Below are 21,477 nucleotides of genomic sequence, written 5' to 3' on the forward strand. Positions count from 1 at the left end.
CTCTCTCTCTCTCTCTCTCTCTCTCTCTCTCTCTCTCTCTCTCTCTCTCTCTCTCTCTCTCTCTCTCTCTCTCTCTCTCTCTCTCTCTCTCTCTCTCTTTTGCTTCAAATAATGTGAAAATGCAAACAGTGAGAAGAAAGTGGCCGTCTTCGAGTCTTGAATAAAAAATTAAGGCTTCTAAACCAGCTCAATTAAACCAACAATTAAGCTAAACCGCCCAAACAGGCAAAATTGATGGTGTCGATCGACATATGTAAGTGAATATGATTCTTTGATCATTGAACAATGATATACATCGCTACATATAACATTGGAGGTTACCAAGATTAAGGGGATTGGCCTCAATCAAAGGGATTACATACAAATGAATATTAACAATATAATATAAATATGAAATTGAGTATCTCATTCCTAATAATATAAATATGAAGCAGAAAACACTCATCCTTGGTGCCGATCGACACTGTCCTAAAAACAGGACACGAGCATTACAATATGAAAAGGGATATATTGGGTGAAAATAAGAGGTTATCATTTTACCCCATTAATAAAACCGCAAGTGTACAGTTACACTATGAGAGTACTTAAGGGATTAAATCAACAAGGGGAAAAGCAAGAACTCAAAAGACTATATAGACTAGATTAAGCTAGAACAACCATAAGGAGTAATAGGGACTCGAGGGGTTTGTGCGGAAAATCAAACGATACTAATCGCTGCATGTGCAATACAGAGTGATATCCATGCAAATAAACGTAAACAAGAATATACAAGAAACAAGTGAACATAAGAAAATCATCTAGAGTTATAAAGCATATCTATTCGATTATAGATTGATAGTTCTTGAACATGAATTATTTATTTTAATTTATCATACTTTTGTAGAAATAATTATATATGAAATCAGTTACTTAAAGCCTAAACTTTTAGTTTGTTTAAGAGAAGTTTTGAGAAATACTCCATTTGGTGTACGTCTTTTTAAAAATACTCTTTTTGACTATCCATTTTCAAAAATACCCCTATTTAAAAATGAAAAATTATTCAGTTTCATGTGGTTTATAAGGTACCTCTAGATAATAACTACTACTGGGAGGTCAGATCCAAATAATTTATAACGTTTAAAAGGTTTTAAATCGTTTTTACAAGTTTTACGAGGTTTTTAAAAGGATTTTATAAGGGTTTATAAAGTTTATAAAAAAATTTTATAAAGCATTACGGTATTTATGAAAGATATGTAAATTTTTATACATATATAAAGGTAACTTGTGTGTATATTTATAAGTACACACATATTTGGATAAATATCAAATTTTTAATAGATTTTTGATAAAGTTTGAAAAGGGATATTTTTAAAAGAGTGATATTTGAAAAGAAGTATTTTTGAAATTTTCCCTAAGCAATTTTAGCAACCATTATAATCCCAATTTATTTAGTTCACAAAGCACAATAACATAAATTGTTGCTTAGCTAAGTAAACTCTTGTCTATCTAATGATCCGTAGATTCAACACCATTTTTGATGGGTGGATGAGATCGACTATAAGAGGGGTGTATTCAAAATGGAATTTTAAGAGATTGAGTTTTATTGAGTTTTTAAGAGGGGTGTATTGGAAGTAACATTTTAAGAGATTTGAGTTTTATTGAGATTTTGATGATTTTAGGGAATTTCATATGATTTATGTAAAATTCTTTCAAATCCCACATAAAACTATGAGATTTGGATTCTTGTATTTTTAACTAAAGAAGTTCTCTGAAATCCTCTGAAATCCTTTGAAATCATTTAAAATCAAATCCACAAACTGTTTTCAATAACAGTGGATTTGAAGGTGGATTTTAAAATGATTAGTTCAATAACAGTGGATTTCATAAGACTTTTTAAAATTCATGATTGAATAACACAGAATTTGTAAACTTTTTACAAATCACTTGAAATTCCACTTTGAATACACCCCCATAAATGATTTTGATGATTTAGGGAAGTTCATATGACTTTTGTAAAATCTTTTCAAATCTCACCAAAAACCATGGGATTTAGATTTCTGTATTTTTAACTAAGAAAATCCTCCCAAATCCTTCGAAATCATTAAAAGCCAAATCCACAAATTGTTTTCAATAACAGTGAATTTTAAGGTGGATTTTGAAATCATTAGTTGAATAACAGTGGATTTCATAAGACTTTTTTAAAATTCATGTTTGAATAACAGTGGATTTATAAGTTCTACACAATCTCTTAAAATTATACTTTGAATACACCCCCCTAATATTATAGTTAAACTGACTTAATTCAACTAATAACAAAAAGAAGAAAACATAGAAATTTTTACCATTAATCATTAAAAAAAATCGATTATGATTTTATGAACCAAATCGAGTATTTTAAAATTAAAATAATCTTTAAGAAATCATTTATCAATATAGTAATACATTAATTTTTTTTTAAAATCTATATAAATTTCCTTTTACTTTAAAAAAGTTTACTTATTTTAGAATTTGTATTTCACTTGTGGTTCCACGATAAATTTTGTAAAATTTCATATGACAAAAAACTCTTAATAAAAATTGATAGCTTTGGTGAAACTAAAAAGGTACAATAAAAACACTAAAACTAATAAACATATAGAAACAAAAAGTTTAAGGGTTTAAAAAAGAGAAAAAAATATCTGAGAAAAAACATTTGTATATAGCTTTTGTGAAACTAAAATAAATTACAATATAAAACACTAAAAATTAATAAACATATAAAAACAAACACTTTAAGGGTTAAAAAAAGAGAAAAAAAAATCTGAGAAAAAACATTTCTATACAGCTTTTGTGAAACTAAAATAAATTACAGTTAAATCACTAAAAACTAATAAACATATAGAAACAAAATGTTTATGAGTTGAAAAAATAAAATCTGAGAAAAAAAATTTCTATATAGCTTTTGTGAAACTAAAATAAATTACAATTAAAACACTAAAATTAATAAACATATAAAAACAAAAACTTTAAGGGTTAAAAAAAGAGAAAAAAAAATCTGAGAAACAAAATTTCTATATAGCTTTTGTGAAACTAAAATAAATTACAGTTAAATAAACATATATAAACAAATTGTTTATGAGTTGAAAAAATAAAATTTGAGAAAAAAATATCTATATAGCTTTTGTGAAACTAAAATAAATTACAATTAAAACACTAAAAATTAATAAACATATAAAAAAAACTTTAAGGGTTCAAAAAAAAGATAAAAAAAATCTGAGAAAAAACATATCTATATAGCTTTTGTGAAACTAAAATAAATTACAATGAAATCACTAAAAAATAATAAACATATAGAAACAAAATGTTTTATGAGTTGAAAAAATAAAATCTGAGAAAAAACATTTCTAGGGCATGTCATTGACTTCGTTTGAAGGAGAGAGAAATAGAGACTGAAGAAAAGAAAAAAAAAAAAAAAAAGTAAGAAAGGGAATGAAATAAATCCGATCGAATACAATTTTGACGTCCGCAAGGACACTATTCTCTCTCTTCATCTTCTTCTTTCTTCTCTCTCTCTCTCTACAGCGAAGAACAGGACACAATACTCTGAAGCTAAAAAAAGGTATAATTTAATAAAACCCAGAAACAACAATTTGTAGGCGGCACACAATTGTTTTCTGCTTCTTCTTCTTCTTCCTTTTTAGCTTTTTGTTTTTGGGTTCTTCATCTTCTTCAAACCCAGTAACTACAAACCCTAAAAGACTTGTAAAGTTTCTTCATTTTTGATTGTTTTGTTGTGTTCATCTGAGTTTGGAAGATACATAGAAAGAGTTTGATTTTGGGTTTTTTTTTTTGTAAAGTTTCCACCTTTTTCTCAGATTCTCTATGATTTGAGACTTTATTCTTCAATTTCCAGCTTCTGGGTAAGTTTTGCTTCTTAGTAGTAATCTCTGTTTTCTCAATTAGGGTTTGATCAAGTTTTGTTTTTTCCTTTCTGGGTTGTTCTTAACTTTGTTGTTTGTGTTTGCTTTTGTGTTCTCTCTGTGACTTGTTTATTGATTTTGGTTTGGTTCAAGGTGCTGAGTTCGAATGGAGTAGATTTGCTTAATTTGGATCTGAAGAATTCATTTGATTACGGAAGCAGTGTGTTTGGTTGGGTCTTAGAATGTTCGATACGGAATCTCATCACTCAGATTCAGCTCTTTTCGACATCTGTTTCGTGGAAATTACGGCTCTGAAGCTTATCATTGGTCAGGAAGAAGACGTTTCTACTTCATTGTGCGTTGGTGACATCTTTGCTCGGACACAGAGCTGAGTGTTTTGTTTATAACAGTTTTTATTCAACGCGTCAAAGTTTTGTTCTTTGCTTTTGTTGATTGTGTGGAGTTGTGATTTGTGGGGAGTATGGTACCATCAGAGCCACCTAATCCTGTTGGTAGTGGTGAAAGTGTTCCGCCTTCTATCTTAGGAGGACAAGGAGGAGGAGCTCCTCTTCCTTCTCAACCAGCATTTCCCTCTCTTGTTTCTCCGCGTAATCAGTTTGGTAACAATATGAGTATGAGTATGCTTGGGAATGCACCAAACATATCTTCCCTTCTCAATAATCAGTCTTTTGTAAATGGTATTCCCGGTTCTGTGATTTCTATGGATACAAGTGGGGCTGAGTCAGACCCGTTGTCTAGTGTCGGGTTTAGTGGGTTGTCGTCTTTTAATGCGTCGAGTATGGTGTCCCCGCGCTCATCAGGTCAAGTTCAGGGTCAGCAATTCTCGAATGTTTCGTCTAACCAGTTGTTGGCCGAGCAACAACGGAATAAGAAATTGGAGCCTCAGAATTTTCAACATGGTCAGCAGCAGTCAATGCAACAGCAGCAGCAGCAGCAGTTTCCAACTGTGCGTGGAGGTGGCTTAGCAGGTGTTGGACCTGTCAAGTTGGAACCTGGTCAGGTTTCTAACGATCAGCAGCATGGTCAAGGACAACAGCCACAGCAGAAAATGTTGAGAAACCTAGGATCAGTAAAGTTGGAACCGCAGCAACTTCAGGCCATGAGAAACTTGGCCCAAGTGAAAATGGAACCTCAACATTCAGAGCAGTCATTGTTTCTCCAACAACAGCAGAGGCAACAACAGCAACAACAACAACAACAATTTCTTCAAATGCCGGGGCAATCTCAGCAGGCTCAAATGAACATATTTCACCAGCAGAGATTTATGCAACTTCAACAACAGCAACTCCTGAAATCTATGCCTCAACAGCGTCCTCAGTTACCACAGCAGTTCCAACAGCAGAATTTACCTCTGCGGCCACCTATGAAACCAGTGTATGAGCCTGGCATGGGTGCTCAGCGACTTACACAGTATATGTACCGACAACAACATAGGCCTGAAGTAAAGCTTCTTACCATTAATTAATTACTTTACAGCCTAGTGTTTTTCTTCATGCTTGACAGTTCTGCCTGCTATCGATGCAGGACAATAATATCGAGTTCTGGAGAAAATTTGTAGCTGAGTACTTTGCTCCCAATGCAAAAAAGAGATGGTGCGTCTCAATGTATGGCAGTGGCCGCCAAACAACTGGTGTTTTCCCTCAGGTTTACTGCTCAGTGAACTTTATCTTGTTATTATTACAATTGTGAGAGAGCTTGTCTATTCATCTAGCTCTATCGTCTTATGCTAAGCTGATTTCATGCGACTGAGCCAGTTGTTTTCAGTATATTAGGTACTTGTTTCATGTTATACTTCTTTACATGGGTATTTTATTCACAAACATTGCAGGATGTGTGGCACTGTGAGATATGTAACCGAAAGCCTGGACGTGGTTTTGGTATGTTATCTAGATGATCAGTACTTGACTGCTTGTGCTGTTTTGGAATATAACATGATTTCTGTAGTTATTGAACTTTTCTTACTTACTCATCCTTTGTCTTCTTTTCCTCTTTCCATTATTTAGAGGCAACCGCCGAAGTCCTCCCACGGCTTTTTAAGATAAAGTATGAAAGTGGCACTTTGGAAGAACTTTTATATGTCGATATGCCAAGGGAATCTCAGAATTCATCTGGTCAAATTGTGTTGGAGTACGCAAAAGCAACACAAGAGAGTGTATTTGAGCATCTTCGAGTTGTTCGTGATGGCCAACTTCGAATAGTATTCTCTCCAGATCTTAAGGTTTGTCAAACAACTCTCTTGCTCTAGCTGCAAATTATGATACCATTAGTTTCTCTCCAAGCCCTTTATTCTTGTAAGTTCCTTTCAGATATTCTCGTGGGAATTTTGTGCTCGGCGGCATGAAGAGCTGATTCCAAAAAGGCTTTTGATACCGCAGGTAACTTCAAGAAAGAAACTGATGTTAATAAACTTTATATTCATATTTATAAGAAACTGATAAAGCTAGTCTGTAAAGAGGCCTATGTTGTTTCCAGTACATACGTTGTGACAGGAAGTTATTGCTCTGGCAAATAGTTATGTTGGAGATATGGCCTTTCCTTTTGGCACAAATTTGATTTATTCTATCGTAATACTATTCTGGTCTCGTTTAGTGTGAAATCGTCACTTAACTTTTCCACAATTTGTGGTTTCCAAATGTCAATAGGAGTAGAATGTGCATCTAGGTAAGTGAAAACGGCTTAGGTAATTAGCTATTTTTGTATTCCCATACAGGTTAGTCAGCTTGGATTGGCAGCTCAAAAATATCAACAAGCCGCTCAAAGTGCAACAACAGATTCTGCTCTTCCGGAGTTACAAAATAATTGCAACATGTAAACTTTTCCTCTCTTTTGTTGTTAGATTGATATAACAAATCCTGTTACTCGACATTTGATTACTGATCTATTATGTGCTGCCACTGTTCTGCAGGTTTGTTGCATCTGCTAGACAATTAGCAAAGGCCCTGGAAGTACCACTTGTGAATGATTTGGGATACACAAAGAGATATGTTCGGTGTTTGCAGGTATATGAAGAATGTCTCAATATGAATCAAACCACATTGCAACTCTGTAGCCTTGCATTCAATGGACCTTCAGCTTTGAAGGGATATACATAACGAAATGATTAAATTAACATTAGTAATGACCCTGTCCATTTGACCTTGTTTGCCAATGCACATTATTGATACTTTGCAATATTGTAGATCTCGGAGGTGGTAAATAGTATGAAGGACTTGATAGATTATAGCAGAGAAACAAGAACAGGACCAATTGGTAAGTTAATGTGACCTCCTGGCAAAGTAAACGATGTTTTTCATCTTATAGCATCTAATATCTTTTCTGTGTTTTTCTATTTGGTACAGAGAGTTTAGCCAAGTTTCCTCGGAGAACAGGCCCTTCATCTGCCTTGCCTGGTCCTTCTCCTCAGCAACCCAGTGAACAACTAAGGCAGCAACAGCAGCAACAACAACAGCAACAGCAGCAGCAGCAGCAGCAACAACAACAGCAACAGCAACAGCAACAACAACAACAACAGCAAACAGTTTCCCAGAATACAAACAGTGAACAGAGTACTAGGCAGGGGGCACTAATGCAGGGTAATCCCAGCAATGGTGTAAATTACGCCTTTAATGCAGCTTCTGCATCCACCTCCACCAACAGCATTGCAGGGCTCATCCACCAGAATTCAATGAAGGCAAGACATCAGAGTTCTGCTTACAATCCCCCAAACAGTCCCTATGGAGGAAACTCTGTTCAGATGGCGTCACCTAGTTCCTCAGGTACCATGGTGCCATCATCGCAGCAACAACACAACCTACCAACATTTCAGTCTCCAACATCCTCATCTAATAACAATAATCCCTCTCAAAACGGGATACCATCTGGTAATCACATGGGTTCGACAAACTCACCAGCAATGCAACAGGCGGGTGAGGTTGATGGAAACGAATCTAGCTCGGTGCAGAAGATACTGAATGAGATCCTGATGAACAACCAAGCTCATAATAGCTCAGGAGGAAGCATGGGTGGGCATGGGTCTTTCGGGAATGATGGGAAGGCAGCTAATGTAAATAGCTCTGGTGTTCTGATGATGAATGGCCAAGTGAACAACAGCAACCCAAGTATTGGAGGTGCTGGTGGGTTTGGTGGTGGGATGGGTCAGTCCATGACAGCTAATGGAATGAATAATATAAACGGTAACAATAGTCTCATGAACGGAAGAGTTGGGATGATGGTACGGGATCCAAACTCGCAACAGGATCTGGGAAACCAGCTCTTAGGAGCAGTGAACGGTTTCAGCAATTTTCCGTGTGATTGGAACGCGTAAGATAAAGACGAAGAAGAACAAAAAGAAGACTTTGAATCGGGTAATGTTTTGCTTGTGCAGCATCACACAACTCAACTCAGGATATAAAAAGGATAGGCCATAAGCCGCGATATTGTGCTTAAGAAAGGAAAGAGTCAAATCTTGTACCAACAACTGGTTTCTAGGTCACCTCTACAATCACCATACCATCTCTTGAGTTGCTATTTCTTTTTTTTTTTTTTTAATCTTGGGGAGTTTTTCTTATGCTTTATAGTTTATAATGTACATCTTTCTATGGGTGTGTTCCTTAGGGCACATCATCAGGGAGGCAATGATCAAGCTCTATCCTTCATTTATCTCTCTTCCATTGTGTTAACCAAAACTTTCCTTAAATTATCTGACAACAACGTTAAATACATAATATGCATTTTTGAAACGAAATGTATGATGTCTATGTTTGGTCATGTGATCATGATTGTAAGTTATTAGTGTAATTATTATTAATTATCTATCGTTAGCCAAAATTATCACTTAAAATACAAAAAATCGAAAAATGTCTCTTAAACAAACAAAAAGATTATACTCATATTGTAAGTTTTCATTCCGCAGGTTTCGTGTATTCATATACTCACATATGACTACGAGATTCAACGTTGACAAAAATTAAAAAGAACATGTAGTTTCAGAAAGAGTACTCTTTCAAATCAGCTCTAGAGTCGTCCATGTCAATCTCAGACGAGCATTCTTCAGCACTAATAGGAGGGAGTTTTCGAGTCTTACGCTTAAGGTTGTGTTTGTGCCAATCACTCTTACAGTGCTCTCTATATTGCTTAGCCTCCCCGACAATCGTGTTGCAAGTGCTACACTTGGTTCCTTTCTTTTCTTCTCCTCCTTCTTGCTTTGTGTTATCTGCAGTACTTATCTCTTGCTTCTGCAATTTCTTGCTAAGTTCGACCACGGGATCAGTCAAAGCCTTAGTCTCAGTCTCAACAGGTAACAACGGCTTGTGGGTTTGTAATGCCATATCATCATGCTCATCGTAATGATCCATGCTTGTGTCACCTTCTGCATGAACAGATACAGCAAGTATTTCTAGTCTTCCCTGCATATTCCTGACATGGGAATCACACTCTCGGAATAGGCCCGGTTCCATCTCGCAGACCTGCATAAGAATTTATTACCACAATTAGAGAAAACAAAATAAGAAGTTCAAAATTTTGAAGATATAGATCATTACAGTGGACATTTGTGTTCCAGATTCGTCTTTTGAGACAACACTAGCGTCCCATTCTTTTAGCTTCTCCAGAAGTGAGGGGAAGTTTTGAACCGGAACAGTAAGGCGCAGTCTCATTGGAGAACGCTTTATAGGGAAGTGCTTTTGCAACTCACGGATGACATCAAGAGCCTGCATAGTTTAAAAATTTGAAGGCTTACATAAACTTTTCATAGGTAGGCCACAAGGCACTTTGCTTCTATTTTAACTCAAACCAATCACCTGCTTCTTGGAATTGCTATGAGGATCAACAGCAAAATGAATTTCATGCATCAAGCGCTCTACCATGGTGATTGTATAAGGCCGTTGTGTTTCAGGGTTGATGGTTTTCTGCATAATAATGGTTGCAATATCCCGAAACTGGTTAGAGAACTGTGATTCTCTCTCTTTTCCAGCAACTTGAAGCTCTCCTTTCTCCAAAATCTGAACATGAGTGTTGGAAATCAAACATATAAGACATATTCCAAGGAGTCAGTACTTCAAAATCAAAGAAACCAAACAAAAGCCATAACATACATCGATGCATATTTTCGTATGATCATCTGATCCAAAGGCCTTCATCAAGTCTTTCGATTTGGCAAGAACTCCTTTCGAAACATTTGAATAAACAGTATGCGACTGAAGCACTTCATCTATGTCCTTCTCCCTGCATGAACATTTTCGCTCACATCTCAGTAATGAAACAAAGAGGAACAAAACCAACTTGAAGACATCAAAAGACACGGAAAACCTAAAACGAAAACTGAAACTGTTATTGCTAATACTCATTTCCCTTCAGATAAGTTCAAACATATGACCAACCGTCACATCAAAATCATCATACTACTATACCATTTACGTAACATTATTTACATGAACATTTTAGCTCACAGCTCAGTACGTTACTAATGAAACAAAGCAAATCAAAATCTCATCCAGATACTAATGAACTTGACCTCAAATGGTTTGTGAAATGGAACAAACCAACTTGAAGACATCAAACGACAATCCGCAAACATAAAACCTTGTTTCACTTCAGATAAGCTCAAACATATGACCAGCCGTCACACAAAACTCCTCATACTATACCATCTCCATAACATTATTCACAGAGATAAACACCTAAAATAGGCTTAACACAGAACAAAATACCCCAAATTCAGAAAAAAAAAATCAACACAAATATTACCAACCGTCGCACCAAATTCATCATACTATACAATCTCCATAACATTATCTACAGAGATAAACAACTAAAGTATGCTTAAGACCTCCTACATCAAAATCAAAATCGAAAAAAATCAACACAACACAAACAAAAGATTGATAATGCGATTAAACTCATTCTTCTTCAAATTAGGTCAAACACAACCATCACACCAAATCCATCATACTACACACACTTCCTCACAATCATTCACAGTGATCAAACAATCAGAATCGAATTCGCCAAACTCGACAAAATCAAACCGCGAGGAAAACGAAAAGTGTACGAAAGCAAAAATAAAAGAAGAATCGGAGATGATTGAGAAGCTTACACGCCAGACCGCCATGAAAGGACCTTGTTCTTGTAACAAGCGATCTCGAATCGATTGCCTTGTTTTTTGAGGCGAACCACTGCAACGTTCGTCAACCTCTTCTGCCCAACGGGCTGCACCAGCGTCTTCGACATTTTTTTTGCGTCTGCTTTCTTCTTCTTCTTCTCTCGCTCGTATCGAGAAGCTTACACGGCAGACAGGTTTCTTTTTTTTTTTTTCTCGCCGCCACTAAATTTGGGATATTTATTTGTCGAAATTGCAAAAGTGATAGGTCTTCATATATTTATAATTTTATTTACCAAAAAAAATATATTTATAATTTTATATACAGCCAGTTAATACTGATAACTTAAAATATCAGTAAATATGGGACTTATCTAATATTTTCCAGAGGAATAGATGATTTTTTTTTGTTAAAAATACGGTAACTAATTTATAGACGATATAAAATACGTGAACTATATCAGTTTTCTAGTTTCTTATATATTATGGTCACGATTTTCAACGAAACTAACACAATAGTAAACATTGTTATTATGACAATTTTGTAAAGAAGTTTCGTTCTTATCGTAGTCATAATCATAACAATATCTTTCTTTTTCGATATTTTAGCTTTATCTTCAATCTTTGTTTTTCATACTTAATCTTTTGTTATGATTAGAAATTTAGAAAAAAATGAACAATAGGCAAACGATGTTTATGATTGTGTTAGTTTCGTTGAATATCGTGACCATGATATGTGGGAAACTGGAAAATAGAAATAGTTCGCATATTCTTTATCATCTATAAATTAGTTTCGTATTTTTCTGGCAACGAAAAAGAGTTCATGTATTTTTCTGGAAAATATTAAGGGGTTGTTATTAGTTTGTGAGTTATATGATGTTTTGGTGACTTTAGATGTTAGGTAGAATATGTTGTTATTCAATCAAGATTTTACTAAACTCTTTTAAAGGTTGGTGTTATTAGTTACTGATTTGTAAAGAGTCATTTAAAATTTTTATTAATATAGGGTTATTGGATTCAGAGTTTTACTAAGTCATTAAAAGTTTTTTGTTATTCAATTAAAACAAAAGAATCTATGATTGTTAATGAATTAAAATTTCATGTTATTGGTTTATTATTTTAAACTCTTTTCTTTACAAAATAAAGTCATGAAAAGTATCTTATAAACTAGGTTTGGACCCGCGCTACAGCGCGGGGGAAATAATTACTTATATATAATGTTTAACAAATTTTTTAAAATAATTTATTTAACCTTACCAAAAAAAAAATTTAACAGATTAAATTATATTACATTTTAATTTTATTATAGTGCAGTCGATTACATTGAATCATATATTTGTATATAAGTTTAAATAAAATAATAAAAGAAAAAGCGAGTAAATAATAATATATTGAGTTTTGATACAATTAAAAAAAATGTGAAAATTTAACAGCACGAAATAATATTTATCGATAAATTGTTCAATTTGACCATTTTTGTAATAGAAGTAGGAATAGACGTAAAACATTACACACTTATAATATATTTTTTGAAGAACCAACCCGTAACAGAATTCATATCGTAATAAACATTATTCATAACTCGGTTTACCATTATAATTGGATTTTAACAAACTACCCGTGGACTATCTAAAATTTACGTAGTTTGATATATAATATTTTATCAATAAAAATCATGTCTCCAAATTTACATATATGTCTCAAAACAAATATTTTAAATATGCTTATGTAAGTTGATAAAAAAAAAATGCTTATGTAACAATAATTTTAGAGAATTTTTGAGAAATACCCCCTTTGGTGTACCCATTTTTAAAAATACCCCCTTTATCTATCCATTTTAAAAAATACCCCTTTTTAAATATAAAAAATTATAAAGTTTTATGTAGTTTATAAGGTACTTCTATATAATAACTACTACTGGGAGATTCGATACAAATATTTTAAAATATTTTAAATAGTTTTAAATCGTTTTTATAAGTTTTATAAGGTTTTTAAAAGGTTTTTAAAAAGGTTTATACGGTTTTTATAAGGTTTTTATAAGGTTTTTATAAGGTTTTTATAATTTATTTTTACGCTATTTATGAAAGGTGTATAAAGTTTTAGACACATATAAAGGTAATTTGTGTATATATTTATAAGCTTACACACATATTTGGATAAATTTCAACATTTTTAGTGGGTTTTTTGATAAAGTTTGAAAAGGGGGTATTTTTAAAAAGAGGTATATGAAAAGGGGTATTTTTGAAATTCCCCCATAATTTTAATATTGGTCATACTTATAATGATTTTAAATCATTGTCCAAAATATTTAACCGAGTGTAATTGAGTATTATATGTCCGTTTTGAAAAATTTAAATTGCAGCATATGCAAAAAAAAAATTAAAAAATTTTGAAACATTTTTATTATTTAGTATAATATCAGAAATTAAAAAAAAAAGATCAAATAAAAGAAGAATAATAATAATTGTTTTAAATATATTATATTAAATTAGTTAGATAAATATTAGGAAATCCTAAAATTAGTTATAGAAATAATTTAATCCTAAAATTAAATATGGAAAGTATCCGATGTATGTATCCAAATCCATTTTAATATCCAATTTTGAAGTATCCAATTGTTAAAGTCGGGTTAATTTTTACTCTTGACCCGACCCACATTCAATTTTGTACTTCTCTTTTACTAATATAGAGATACAGAGATTGTTTGAGAGACTTTACAAGATTATAGAAAAACTAATCAACAAGATTACAGAAAACTCTCAGACAATCCTTTAAATTATCAAACAATCATACAAACTATGATTTTACTAGAGTCATCTAAATTCTTTATAAGTTAGAATCCAATAACACCACCTAAATAAGTCATGTTTTTTTAGGAATTTCTCCAATAAATATCACATATCCTCCTATTTTCCAATTTTAGCACACAAATTCTAATTTAATAATCGTTCACTTCGACTTACTTGGTAGAGAGAGAATACATATATATATATATATATATTCTTTTATTTGTAAATTTTGTCTTATTTTTTTCTATTATAATGTATTATTATTTTGTGTCTTTTATTGTATTTTCAAAAATATGTTATTTTCAAAAATATATAATTTTATATAGAAATTACATAATTTTATGTGTGAACATAGTCTCTAATAAAATTCAATAAAAACATATATTATTTTCGGTAAGAATTCAATAAAAACATATCAATTCTAAAAAAAAAAAAACAAGAAAATAAATATAGATTGAGTATCAAAAATTCAAAGCATAGACAAGTATCAAAATCAAAAACAACAATTTTCTGAGCTGTTGACTTTATAGTGAGATTGTGCATTAAGCTTGTGTCAATAGCTCTCGTTTACTGACATTATATTTATAAACCGCTCAATATAAAACAGCTTCGCTGTCCAATCCAATTTTCTAAGCTCTTTACAAGATTCTTCCTTTACCTTGTAGAAAAAGATAGTCATACATATTACCTCATGATATAGTATAGCCCTGGGCAAAATATTCGTTAGATTCGCTTCGCTTCGATATTTGTTTCGATTCGATTCGAAAAATTCAAATATCTATAAGATATTGAACCGAAGCAAATAACAAATATTGATTTTTTTAGTGTCGAATATCCGCTTCGCTTCGTCTATTTATATATATGTATAAATATAAATTATTATATAATATATATATTATATATAATATGTGTATTTATAGATTTGTGTATATATCTGATAGGCCTATTATTCAAATTATTATATTTTGGCTCGTTGGGTTTTTTTTTGTTAAATGTTGTTTTTAAGCAAATAAAACTTTACTAGAAAAATCATTATTAAAAATAAAATGTGAGAATTCTTTCGACGGTGGTTACATTTCCTTCTTATTTTGAAAACATATCAAATAAAAACCTCTAATATTTCATATTTTGCATTTTATATTTATATTCTATATGTTTTTAGTTTAAAAAAAAAATTAGATGGGTCGAAGCGAAGCAAGTAATTCGCAAATATTACGAAAAATATTCAAATATTCGAAGTTCCGAATACTCGAAAATTTACGAATCGAAGCAAATAGTAAAATCAACTATTCCGTCGAGGCGAAGCAAATAACAAATATCACAAATTTTCCGAATATTCGCTTCGTGCCCAGGGCTAATATAGTATATCAGCATCATCAAAGTTACTTTGTTTAGTGACTTTGTCTAAAGAATACAAGATCGTTGAGTCTTCTGTTACATTTTATGGTAAGACAGGGAGGTCTATGGAGCTGAAGGAAAAGAAACTGGCGCGGCCCTGAGCGATATGACAGAACATTAATGGTGCAGCTATGCGGTTTCGCAGAACTTTAATATCTTCTTTGCTTGGTGGAGAGTCCCTGTAAAAGAGGATGAGTATATTGAGTAAGATGTGTAATGGAAAACTTGCTTCAATAGTTAGATGTAACAAAAATGCCTTACCCCGAGAAGCAAGCCACAAAGCTCGGTTCATTAGGAGAAGACTTCTTGAACCGACTATTCGGCAAATACACGTCATACACCGCTTTTGCATCAAAGATTTGCATATCTACCAAGAGTTGAGTTATAGTATCCTTCTCTTGAGGACATTCACCGGAGCAAACAGACTCTTCTTGACCACTTGGTGTCGAAATCGCAGCATTCTTTGACGTCCAAGAAACTCCATGCCTGCCGAGGATGTAGCCTAGACTCTTTAAGTATCTATAAACCTCGTAGTTTTCCCAACAGCAACCGCTTTTTTCCTCTGCAATATTCTCATACAAGTCCTTTAACGTTATCACAACATCATCTTCACTACCTAAGATCTGCAACTCTCCTATTTCACTCAAATACCTGCCACGAGAGGAAGACAATGAGAAAAAGGAACAGACTTCATAATGTGAATTTCAGAAATCTAAGATCCGTAAAATTAGTAAATGTTTAGTTTGCCACATACAGAGCCTCTTCGATGAAGCAATATGTCTTTCCACTACGAATGATTCCAGTAGTTGTCCAAAGTTTTCCTCTTTTGACCTCAACTTCAGCCATTCCTAATTCGGCAATCCAACGAGCCTTGGAAGATCCTACTCTACGCAAACACGAATGAAAAGAGAAACTGAGTGTAAGAACAGTTGACTTAGCAGTTTATGATTCGGGCAAGTAAATCGAGAAACATGTCACCAACTTTTATCCACCTGAACTGTAACCTGGGCTCTGAACCACCAGAATGAAACTCGTCGTCGTCATCATCGTTTGGAAAACCAGCTTCGTTTTCGCTCGAAGAGGAAGCTTCCCAGTCTTTTTCCTCCATAAGCCTCGATGGCGAAATTCGTCGAACACTTGGTGTACAACAAAATCTGTCTCTTAGGTCGTGCCAGATGTATAATGTAGCTATGATAACACATAAAACACGCCTTTGGTTCCGTACATTATACATTATGCACAATAGAGGTCAATAACTAAAGAGAAATCTAACAAAACCAAAGATGAGCTCAAAATCTGAAAAAATTCACTCTAAGAAAGAAGAATACAAAACTAACACGTACCAAGGAATACATGTACACATTCTGCTATAATAAGTATCACGTACATATATAAATCACGTACCAAGGCAATACACATCAAAAACAAAGTTTGAAGTAAATAAGTAATATCAAGTCTATGCCTTGTTAAGAATAATTCTCAAGACAGTGTCTCTGTTCACTAGCACAACCACTACAGAACCCACATGACTTGCAAAGGTACTGCAATAAATAAACTCATCCTGTTCCATTAGCACAAAAAATATATGCACGGTGAAGAAATACAAAAAGAAGAAGCAGGAACAGCATTAACTATGATCTTGCTATGATCTCTCACAAAAACGAAACAGAATAAACTAAACAAGCATCAATGGAAGCAAAGCAAAGGCTCATATCAGATGTAAATAAAACAATTCACTCAGCCCCATCATGAAACAAAGACGACCAGTGTCAATTAAAGCTGTGGAAAAAAGGCATTAAAAACTGAGGTCTAAGCTGCAGATGAATGGTCTAAAAGCAAGATTGTAAAAACAAAGCATCAAAGACAAAAGAAAAGACAAGATTCCTGATAGCAAAATCAACAAAAGAATATCATAAATGAAACAAAGGAAGATTCCTGATAGCAAAAGACAAGGCAAGAGCTTTCAAACAAAAGCACAATGATACTTCAAACATCAAACATCAAACACAAACCTCAGCTTTCTTGATGAGATCGAACCTCAACCTCAGCCTCAGGAAAACACTAACCAAAATCTGTAAAGTTATCTTCTTTTAAGCTTCCTCAGTCACGTTCTGATACACTGAAACTTTCCATAAAAATGTATTAATAACATTCACTTAAAGTAAAACCAGAATCTAATTGAGCAAAGCTTCTAATGTAAACGCCTACACTAACGAGAGGAGAAACCCCACTTAAGCTTCTAATGTAAACGCCTACACTAAGCTACTACACTAGTCAAAATCTAAGCTAATCGAATCAGTAAAGTCATTAGTTACCTAAGCTAAGATTCAAAAGCCATCAACACAACTACACAAGCCAGAGGAGAAAAGAGGTTTTAAAGAACTAACCACTAACTAGAGGAGAGAAGGGTTGCCTCAGATCTCTTTGGTTGCTTTATATCAATCGCTGCGTTGCCCTGTTACAAACAAAAACATCAAAATCAAGAGTCTTTAACTGATAAAGTGACAGTGCTAAGCACAACCAAATCAAAGAAGAGTAACATAATCAGTAAACATCTATCTCTAATTTAAATCAAAGCAGAGACACATGAATTATAAATTCCAATTTCTACATTTACACATCCAAAGCTAGCATCTTTTTAATCCCAATCGATGGAAGTTCTCATCAAAATGCAAAATTGAATCAGTAAAAGGAAAATACTTAACCAAAATCCGTAAAACCCACTTCGAAATCGACAATATAAAGCTCAATCTGTGGCCAGCTATGGCGGACAAAGAAGACCCATATGCAAATCGATGAGTTTGTGTTTGGATTCGGAATCGAAGACAAGGGAGGACGAAGCAACACTAACTGATTCGATTTCGGAATTGAGAGTTTGGGTTTCAACAAGCTAAGACAAGGAAGAACTCTTTGATTCAATGTTGGAATCAATGAGAAGAAGAAAGGAGTTCGAATCTATTGAAGGGAAGAAGAAAGAAGAAGAAAAGGTTTAAAGTCGTCCTGGGCGTTCGGCGAATTCGGGTTAAACGGGTCGGGTTATTCGGTTATGGCAAAATTCGGTTTACAAAAAAATCCACCGAACTAAACCGAAATTTATTTCGGTTCGGTTCGGTCGGTACTCGGGTTATTCGGTTCGGTTATTGGCTTTTAAATCATTTCCGAAATTTAACCGAATTTTTTCTATTTCGGTTAATATAAACCGAATAAAGAATAACAATGTATAATGGGTTAAAAGAAGCCCAAATCCATTATATCTTTGAAAATGATATTAACAAAGAAAATTAAAAGCCCATTTAATAAATTTACAAAGTGAATCCATTAACAACAATTAGGGTTCGACTCGGCAGCGCGGAGGCAGCGACGGCATGACCGACCGTTCAGTCTCTCCGTTCGATAAAGCTTGTTCGAAAACCATAAATAATAGATCTGAAGATTACCGATAAGTTTGGTAATGAGAGAGAGGAAGAAGTGGTTCGCGGTTACGGGTTTAGAAAGAAGAAGTGTTAACAACGATTGAGATTTAGAGAATGAAAGAGGATGTAGAAGATGATGAACTCACGAGGGAGAAGAGACGTGATGAATCATGAACATATGAAGAAAGATCTAGGACTAGTGATATGATTAGAATTAGGAAGAAAGAAGTACAAATGAAGTCTCTCGTTTTTGTTGCAAGCGGCAGCCAAAGAAAAAGATTAAAACATATTAGGGTTAACGACTCATCACAAATTTTATATATGGCTGCAGAATCTCAGTTTCAGCAAAACCGATCGGTACCGATTACCGAACCGACCCGAACCGAAATCCGATTTCTCAAATCAATATCACCGAACGGTTTGACAAAATCTCTTCGGTTTTCGCCGATAACCGAAATTCTCGGGTTGATCGGTTCGGTTTTAACGGTTTCTGCCGTTTACCCAGGACGAGTTTAAAGTGTTTTCATGTTTTGAATCTTTGGATTACATCAAAGAAACGATGTCGTTTAGTTAAGACAATTTAAAAACAAATCTGACAGGTACTATAGTTTTAGGGCTTGAATGGTTTAAACACAGCGCTGCGTAGCCTTGGGCACGAAGCGAATATTCGGAAAATCTGTAATATTTGTGATTTGCTTCGCTTCGACCAAATAGTTCATTTTGGTATTTGCTTCGCTTCGTAAATTTTTGAGTATTCGGAACTTCGAATATTCGAGTATTTTTTATAATATTCGCGAACTATTCGCTTCGCTTCGACCCATTTATTTTTTTTTTGAATCTAAAAACATGTAATACATAAACACAAGGTGCAAAATATGAGATATTAGATATTAGAGATTCTTGTTTGACATGTTTTCAAAAAGGAAATGTAACCACCATTGATAACTTATCGTACCTCTGAAAAGAACATGCCATCAAACTAATCCAGAAACCCAAAACCCGATAATTTTTTCTAACGTTTATTTTTAATATTATTTTTTAAATACAGTTTTATTTGTTTAAGAGCAACATTAAGCAAAAAGCGTAACGTGCCAAAATATAGTAATATGAATAATAAGCCTATTTGATATAAACCCAAATCCATAATACACATATTATATATATTATATAATGAATTATATTTATACATATATATAAATATACAAAGCAAAGCGGATATTCGGCACTAAAAAAATCAATATTTGTTTTTTGCTTCGGTTTTTACGAATACTACATTTTCATATTTGCTTCACTTCAACATCTTATAGATATTTGTATTTTTCGAATCGAATCGAAACGAATATCGAATCGAAGCGAATCTAACGAATATATTTGCCCAGGGCTAGGCTTGCGGGAGTTTGAGGAAGCGAGTTATTACAGTTTTAACCATTATTAAGCGTTTTTAACGACTAGTTTAATGTTTTAAAATGAGTGTGTTTATGGGAGTTTTATGGTTGACCAGCGGAAGTAATAGCGGTTAAATAAAAAAATTACAAAAGATATAAATACAATTATAAAAGAGAATTTTTGAGAAATACCCCTTTTGGTGTCCCTTTTCAAAATACCCCTCTTTTATATCCATTTTCAAAAATACCCATTTTCAAATATGAAAAATTATAAACTTTTGTATGGTTAATAAGGTACATCGAGATTATCATTACTACTGGGAGACTAAATCCAAATATTTATAAGGTTTTAAAAGGTTCTAAACAACATTTATAATGTTTATATAAGGCTTTTAAAAGGTTTACACTGTTTTTATAAGGTTTTTAAAAGGTATTATACGGTATTTATGAAATATATATGTATATATATATATATATATATATATATATAAATTTACACACATATAAAGATAATTTGTATCTATAAATATAAGTTTACACATATGTTTTTGATAAATTTCAAATTTTATAGTTACTTTTTGATAAAATTAGAAAGAGGGGTATTTTCAAAAAGTGGTATTGGAAAAGGGGTATTTTTGAAATTCCCCCATTATAAAATGTATAAATATACCAAAATAAATATTATTATGAAATATATTAAAAATTAATATGATTAATAACTAAAACCATAACTAAATTAATTTTAGTAAAATATATTATCAAAAGTATAATTTTATTATTATAAATGATTAATAAAAATAAATAAATAATTACTAAATATAAAACTAAATAATTTATTCAAATGTTAAACAAATAAATTTTATTTTGAAACACAAGTAATTAAAAATATTTGAAAATAAATTTAGAGAATGATTTTTTTTAGAATTAATATGAATATATATAAATATATATATGGTTTGATAATATATATTTTAATTTACAGATTTTCCATTTTTAGTTTCTTTCTTTTTTAAAACCAATTGCAACTACCCGCAATCGCAAACGCTTGCGGGAAGCAGCTTTTGAAATCTAGCTTGAGCGATCCGAAGCGGTGCTGTAACTCCCCGACCGCCATCTCTTTAGTGGGCCCCATGTTCACCACCAGCCCATGGGCCCACCTATCTTAATGGGCCTCACGTCCTCTCACTAGGCCCATGAGCCCACTAATATTCGACGGCTGGTTTGCTACGTCTCGGAGGCAAATACTTGTTTACCGACCTTACAAATCACCACATGATCTTTCCCTGTGTTTTGGCCTCTCACACAGTTCCGACAATCACTTCCCGGAAGGTCACCCATCTTTTGACTACTGCAGCATACGCACGCTTAACTGTGGAGTTCTCTCAAGACCTTTGACCGAAAATATAAGTGCACTTTGGTGACATAAATGGCCAAATCAGTTCATTTAAACCTCTCCGCAAACTGGGTCTCACAATTCTCCCCCACTAATAGACCGCAACGTCCTCGTTGCGCACAACG

The 21,477-nt window shown here is 33.2% G+C and overlaps 3 protein-coding genes across 13 annotated transcripts; 1 reads left to right on the plus strand and 2 right to left on the minus strand.

Moving 5' to 3' along the window:
• Nucleotides 1–3,446: 3,446 nt before the first annotated feature.
• LOC17898699 (transcriptional corepressor SEUSS) lies at nt 3,447–8,563 on the plus strand. 2 transcript variants are annotated; one of them, XM_006303632.2, is made up of 10 exons: nt 3,447–3,577; nt 4,032–5,340; nt 5,424–5,543; nt 5,728–5,776; nt 5,903–6,117; nt 6,206–6,274; nt 6,610–6,707; nt 6,805–6,898; nt 7,079–7,148; nt 7,238–8,563. In XM_006303632.2, the coding sequence occupies exons 2-10, from the start codon at nt 4,360–4,362 to the stop codon at nt 8,200–8,202; spliced, it is 2,661 nt and encodes an 886-aa protein (XP_006303694.1). In that variant the 5' UTR covers nt 3,447–3,577; nt 4,032–4,359; the 3' UTR covers nt 8,203–8,563. The 2 variants fall into 2 exon arrangements, with proteins under 2 accessions (XP_006303694.1, XP_023633189.1); XM_023777421.1 differs by lacking the exon at nt 3,447–3,577 and adding an exon at nt 3,641–3,878.
• Nucleotides 8,564–8,725: 162 nt separating this feature from the next.
• On the minus strand, nt 8,726–11,190 carry LOC17899784 (ribosome maturation protein SBDS). Its single transcript, XM_006305059.2, has 5 exons — nt 10,972–11,190; nt 9,971–10,100; nt 9,677–9,877; nt 9,419–9,586; nt 8,726–9,343 (listed from the first exon to the last, which is right to left on the minus strand). Exons 1-5 carry the CDS (start codon nt 11,103–11,105, stop codon nt 8,864–8,866), a joined length of 1,113 nt encoding a protein of 370 aa, XP_006305121.1. The 5' UTR covers nt 11,106–11,190; the 3' UTR covers nt 8,726–8,863.
• A 3,847-nt stretch (nt 11,191–15,037) lies between these two features.
• Nucleotides 15,038–18,146, minus strand: LOC17897891. 10 transcript variants are annotated; one of them, XM_023789634.1, is made up of 7 exons: nt 17,867–18,145; nt 17,549–17,616; nt 17,174–17,280; nt 16,154–16,297; nt 15,916–16,047; nt 15,423–15,812; nt 15,038–15,340 (listed from the first exon to the last, which is right to left on the minus strand). In XM_023789634.1, exons 4-7 carry the CDS (start codon nt 16,267–16,269, stop codon nt 15,205–15,207), a joined length of 774 nt encoding a protein of 257 aa, XP_023645402.1. In that variant the 5' UTR covers nt 16,270–16,297; nt 17,174–17,280; nt 17,549–17,616; nt 17,867–18,145; the 3' UTR covers nt 15,038–15,204. The 10 variants fall into 10 exon arrangements, with proteins under 10 accessions (XP_023645402.1, XP_023645400.1, XP_023645401.1 ...); XM_023789632.1 differs by having other exon boundaries at nt 16,154–16,349; XM_023789633.1 differs by having other exon boundaries at nt 16,154–16,372.
• Nucleotides 18,147–21,477: the final 3,331 nt, after the last annotated feature.

This window comes from Capsella rubella, unplaced genomic scaffold (genome assembly GCF_000375325.1).
Source record: "Capsella rubella cultivar Monte Gargano unplaced genomic scaffold, Caprub1_0 scaffold_1, whole genome shotgun sequence".
In the NCBI taxonomy this organism is placed as follows: Eukaryota; Viridiplantae; Streptophyta; class Magnoliopsida; order Brassicales; family Brassicaceae; genus Capsella; species Capsella rubella.